This window comes from Brassica napus, chromosome A6, assembly GCF_020379485.1.
Source record: "Brassica napus cultivar Da-Ae chromosome A6, Da-Ae, whole genome shotgun sequence".
NCBI lineage: Eukaryota > Viridiplantae > Streptophyta > Magnoliopsida > Brassicales > Brassicaceae > Brassica > Brassica napus.
This window is the reverse complement of record NC_063439.1, coordinates 20198988-20204683: the sequence shown is the minus strand read 5'-3', so window position 1 is coordinate 20204683 and position 5696 is coordinate 20198988. Positions and strand designations below refer to the sequence as shown.

At 33.5% G+C, this 5696-nt stretch overlaps 1 protein-coding gene across 1 annotated transcript; it reads right to left on the bottom strand.

Annotated features, from left to right (window-relative positions):
- Window positions 1–2703: 2703 nt before the first annotated feature.
- On the bottom strand, window positions 2704–3903 carry LOC106348151 (zinc finger protein AZF1). Its single transcript, XM_013787824.3, has one exon. The coding sequence runs from the start codon at window positions 3658–3660 to the stop codon at window positions 2929–2931; it is 732 nt and encodes a 243-aa protein (XP_013643278.2). The 5' UTR covers window positions 3661–3903; the 3' UTR covers window positions 2704–2928.
- Window positions 3904–5696: the final 1793 nt, after the last annotated feature.

Sequence of the window (5696 nt, the reverse complement as noted above, 5' to 3'; positions counted from 1 at the left end):
TCTCTTATACTTGTATTGATTCGATCTCTATATAAAGATCAATCATCTGTTGTAAACTTATCACCGAATCTCAATAATACAAAAGTATTTTCAGAAAAGTTTATAAGCCTGAAACGTCTATCTTATTCTTTCTCTCGAACTCGTGTGTAACACACTGTGATCGTTGTGTAACACAAGCGGTTGGTAAAAGATTAACAAATATTTAGTTTGGGCTTTAGCATCCGTCTATAAGAAAGAAAACAAAATGCATCTTTACTAAAAATTCAATCCAAAGTTTGTAAGCATGAAAATGGACCCATTTCATAGGGTTTTAAATTCTCTAGACTATGAATTAGAAGTTTTATCTGCAATATATGATAGAATAAAGGATAAAATAAAAGGTAAACGTTTTCTAGATTTTCCTACTACTAAACTTTTTTTTTTGTGGACAATTTTCCTACTACTAAACATATATCTCTTATATACTAAAGCACAAGTCACTCTACCAATCAGATTTTGACACATGGATCCTATTATAAAAATTTAAATAAGAAACGAAAATGAAAATATTTTTGAACAAAATAATTTTTGTTGACTTTTATTTATTAATCTTGCATGAAAAATAAAATCCCTAAAATTTCTCACACTACACCATGATCTCCCAGTCCTTAAAACAGTTAATCTTTTTCAAGATTTAACTCACGATCATAAACTGCTTCTCTCAAATCTCTTCCTCTAGCCAGAAAGAGGCGACGGTGATGGCAAAATTGGAGTTCGTGAAGAAAGCTATGAGGAATCGTGGGGCTTTCTGAAAGGATTGAGGAACAAGAAACGAGACGTGGCGAGACAAGAATCATGGAAAAATTTCATCGAGGGAGGATGATTTGGAGTTTCAGACTACAGTGCTGCAGCAAGAGGAGATTCGAAGAAGACCTTACAAGTTTATTCACAGACATCTATTTTATTGACATGGAAGTTTGGGTTGGTCGGGGAGAAATGGTGATTCTGGAAAGAAGATTCCCAACACCAAATGATCAAGGTATAACATTTATTTTAATACTAAGTCTCATTCGCTCACATTCAAAGTCTTCTTCAAAAAATATTTATACCTTTTTTTTCAAATCCGTAAGTCTGAGACTGAGGGAGAAAAATGAATATATTGAAGTTTTCAACTTTCTATTTCGTTCCTCTTCAAAAATATATATTCTGTGTAGTAGCCTTTTCCATGCATGAAAATATTGTACCCCATTACTAATTAATGCTAATGCAGGTTTTAAAAGATGTGGAAAGACAAAAAAAATTCACTCAATCAAACAGAAATGGAATTACAGGTAAACATATCGAACTCCTTAATTAACCTTTTTATTATCAAGAAGTATCATATTCTGCATGGTTTCCACTGGATTAATATTTGTTTTGAAAAGAAATAAAATAACATAGAAGTTACGATGATAACACCTACGATATCATTCTTTTGTGATTTCTGTTCAAATGCTACTTTTTATGTTGAAATGCCATTTGAATAACAAGTATATGTTTATTGGTTTATTTACCAAATCAACATGTTTAAAAATTATGTATAAGTAGAGAATTTTGCGATATATTTGCAGCCCAAACTAGAAAACAAAATTTTGAGTTTTGAGTGAATTTCTGGAGTTACATGATTTAGAGAGCTTCTGCAATTTCATGTACTTCAATCAAATTATATTACTGTTATTATTATTTATTTTAAATAAAATTGTATTTGCGTCTCTGCTTTAAAAAAATCTCGATTTACAGGTTTTCAATGTTCTAAATTGTTGTATAAATAACATACAAGAGCTCAAAAGATAAATAAGAAAAACAAAGCTACACAAACCTTACAACCAATTAAATGATTTATTCTTACAAATGTAATAATGAATTCGAAAAGAATATTACTAATGACTTTTCCAGTCCATACAGGATGGAGAGAATGTTTTTACAATTCTATTAGGACTCAGGTATATATATATATATATATATATATTTGTTGTTTACAAACATTTTTTTTTTTGTTGTTTACAAACATTGCAATGCATTGAGTATTAGCATGATCCGGAATTATTTATTTTCTTCAATTCATACTATTTTATTAAGATAATAAATTAATCATTTTCTTTTCCCAAACCCAAGAATGTCTACCATGAGACAATCTATGAGATCTTAGTACATTTTTAACCAAAAACTGTAGACTTTACTGTTAATACATGTTAAAATTAAAGAAATCTTTACCCGTACGTAGTACGGACCCAAACACTAGTTGTATATAAATAACAAAGCAATTTGGTTAAATTAGAACGTCTAAATTATCTTTGTAAAAGGATATAATATAGATTATAACAAATCTAGATCAATATATCCAAATTGATTTTGGAATTGAATTTTTTATATCAAAACATGTAAAATATTTTCATGAATGTATTGATTTTGTTCATATTTTTGATTTTATAGTATAATTTTAATAATGATTTTCGTTATTATGAAAGTAATTATGTCCACCAATTACTGCAAAAGTATAAAAGAGACATAATAATTCTCATTATGGCATATTTTCTCAATTTCTCCTAACGCAAAAATAATTTAGCAAAGAATAAATAAGTATTTCAGCATTACAGAACGTTCCACTATGTAATAACGTGTAGGATCCAATCAGCCATCTCTGTATTATTGTTATTATTAGTTTCTTTTATAAAAATAACTCAATATCCCAATTGTTTCCTCTATATATAAACAAATCCAACAACAAATAAACATTTCTTTTAAAAAATATAATAATAATGCAACTATAGTTGCGCAAGTCCACTCCAATCATTTTCATTACAGACTCAGTCAAGCTGAAGCAACTGGCAAGAAACGACTGTTAAGCTTCACGGCCACTGACCCCATTCTCCGCTTGAAAGTTGACTTTGAATATTCACGGAGTCAACGTTAAGAAATAACCACCGAGACTTGATCAGCCGGTAAGTTTAAGTCAAATCCACGGTGGCCGCCGATCGCGCTTTGTTCCGACGATCTTTCGTCATCCACGTCGCTGACGTCACTGCCACCCATGACTTCCACGCTGCCGTTACCGTTTCCGTTATTACCACCGTCATAGTGACACCGTTTGTGTCCACCTAATGCTTGACCAGACGAAAACGACTTGAAACAGATTGAACAAGTGTGAATCTTTCCGCTCTGATTAACACCGTTACTAACAGTACCGTTACCGTTAAAAATAACGGAACCACCGTTACTGTGACTCTTGTTATTAGATGGCTCTTGGCCGCTTGGAACGTTAGCGTTATTCGCTGGCGGTTTTCGGTGACTCGTCTTGTGTCCACCCAAGGCTTGGTAAGAGTTAAACGATTTTCCACAGACCGTACACTTGAAATCACGGTGATCGGAAGACAACCGACGTGACGGCGGAGGCGGAGTAAGAGGAGGTTGTACGGCGGTTCCACGAGCGAGCATGAGGAGACAAAGAGCGAGATACTCTTCTTCGGAAGGAGTGGTTTCTTGATTGTGATGGTTCTGATCAAGACGTTGTCGCTTGGTGCGTTTTCTTTTAGCCCATTGCTCGAGATTATCCGGCTCCATTTCTTCACGATACCGGAGAAGAGGCCGGGCGGTGGCGGTGGCGGTGGCTGAAGTCGGGGAATTGAGAGTCTCAAGAGCCATTTATAAATGTTTTTCTTCTTCTAATTTTCAGATGTGATCTTGAGGTATTTAAGAAGAGAGGAAAGAGTGAAGTGTGTGATGTATTGTGAGCACGTCTTGTGTTTGTGTTGTGTTGTGTTGTGTGTTTTGGGAGTTGGTTTGATTTATACTAATATATTTCCCCAAGGGATCTTTAGAATTGGGATTGAGAGTGGGAACGTGGGCTATGAGTGATCAAGTGGTGCTGCTCTTGCTTTCTTCAATCCATTAGAGCATCTGCATCAATGAACCCCCTCTTGGGGTTCATCTTTTCAATTTTTTATTATTAATTTTTTTTCATTTTGTTTTTGATTTTTTTTTTTTTTTTTTAAAAACTAGATCAATCGTGGGCCGCCACGACACGTGGGGCCCGTGCTACAGTGATGAACTTTAGGAGAGAAGGATTCAACCTAGAGAGCTTTAGGAGAGAGAGGTTCATGTGATTGAATTATTTTATTATTTTGTTTTCTTGATTTTTGTGTGAACCCCCCTTATAAACCTTCAATGAGAGTGCTCTTAAACTCCTTTATTTTATGTATTATGTTGTCATTAATTTTGGAATATTAGCATCATTTTCATTTACCAAGTCAATGCATTGTTTGTAGCTTAGAAATTGCTAAACTTGAGAAATTTCAAAGAATGATAGTAAAATATCTTGCAAAAGACTACTATTCAGCTATAACATATGCCTACGTTGTTTCAAAAAAATAATATACATGCCTACGTATACACTTTCGAGTTTATATACCAAGCTAATTATATATAGACTCAAAGCTAGAAACTTTTAACAATTCTATGGTTTGTTATAATTACTTTCTATGATTCCCATTTTTTTTAAAAAAAAAATATTGTCCACTTGCATTTTCGCAAAATATCATCTCAACTATACTCTATGCATACATCTTCTTTGGATCAGTCAAGAGTAGTTCAGCTCTCCAATAGCGAGAGATCCTACCATATCTTTTATGAATTGTGTGCAGGTGCTTCACCATTAAAGGTAACAGTTCAAACCCATATATCTAAGAAATAGTTCAGGTATATGATTGTTTTAGACGCATATGATATGTTTGGAAGCGTCCCTGCTAAAGTAAAATGTAAACATATATATACAAGGTTTACTTACTTATGGCTGAGAAGCTACAAGTGGCTAAACATATAGTAAGAGGAAGTTTCCAGCTTGGTTTACTACCCCATTTGTTCTGTAGATAAGATAGATCACATTGCTTGATTGACATTCTCATGTTTTTGGTTTTACAAGAGAACTCTAAGTTTACAAGAAAACTCAATTTTTTTTAAGAACCTCTAAATAAGAAACTAGCAATGGAGCTAAAAATCAGTGTGTCTCTTAAGTAGAGTTCTTAGTTACAATTAATTACTAAAATATTCATTAAGAGACCCTAATGAGTTTGTGGGTTAATGGTGCTCTTAGTTTCTCATTACGTAGAAGACCAAGTTTTAACCAATTGGTTGGGAAATATTCAAAGTTTTTTTAAAATAAATATAACGACTTTCATGTTGGTTCTTACACTTTTCGCGGTAGCCACCCAAACATAAGGATTAGGAATGTCAAAACTATAATTAAAATTTTAATCAGGAAGACAGTTGTTCTTTAAACGGAGTGCCATATCTTAGGAGTTGTATTTAAAAGTTTATAATTGAAAAAGATGAGGCTTTTGCCACTCTGTTTAGTGATATGTGGTGGCATTGTGCCATTGCTTATCTGGCGTTCTTACATTGGCTAAAGAAGGCTAAAATTATGTCTGGTGGCTCACGTGGCATAATAGGAATGGTGAAAATTTCCGGCGGATAGTTAAAGTCGTTACGAGACTTAAGCCTCAGGCTATACATGACGGTGACAGGTCGATGCAACACCGTCTCACGCATTATCTCTGTTTGATCGATCCGAAACTTTATTTGGTTATTTAGAAAGAAAAACAACTTTCTTAAAGTATTTTTTTATAGTTTTTGTCTTTTTCACAAATGAAAATGACGCACTCGGTTTTCTCAAGTGTTGCGTG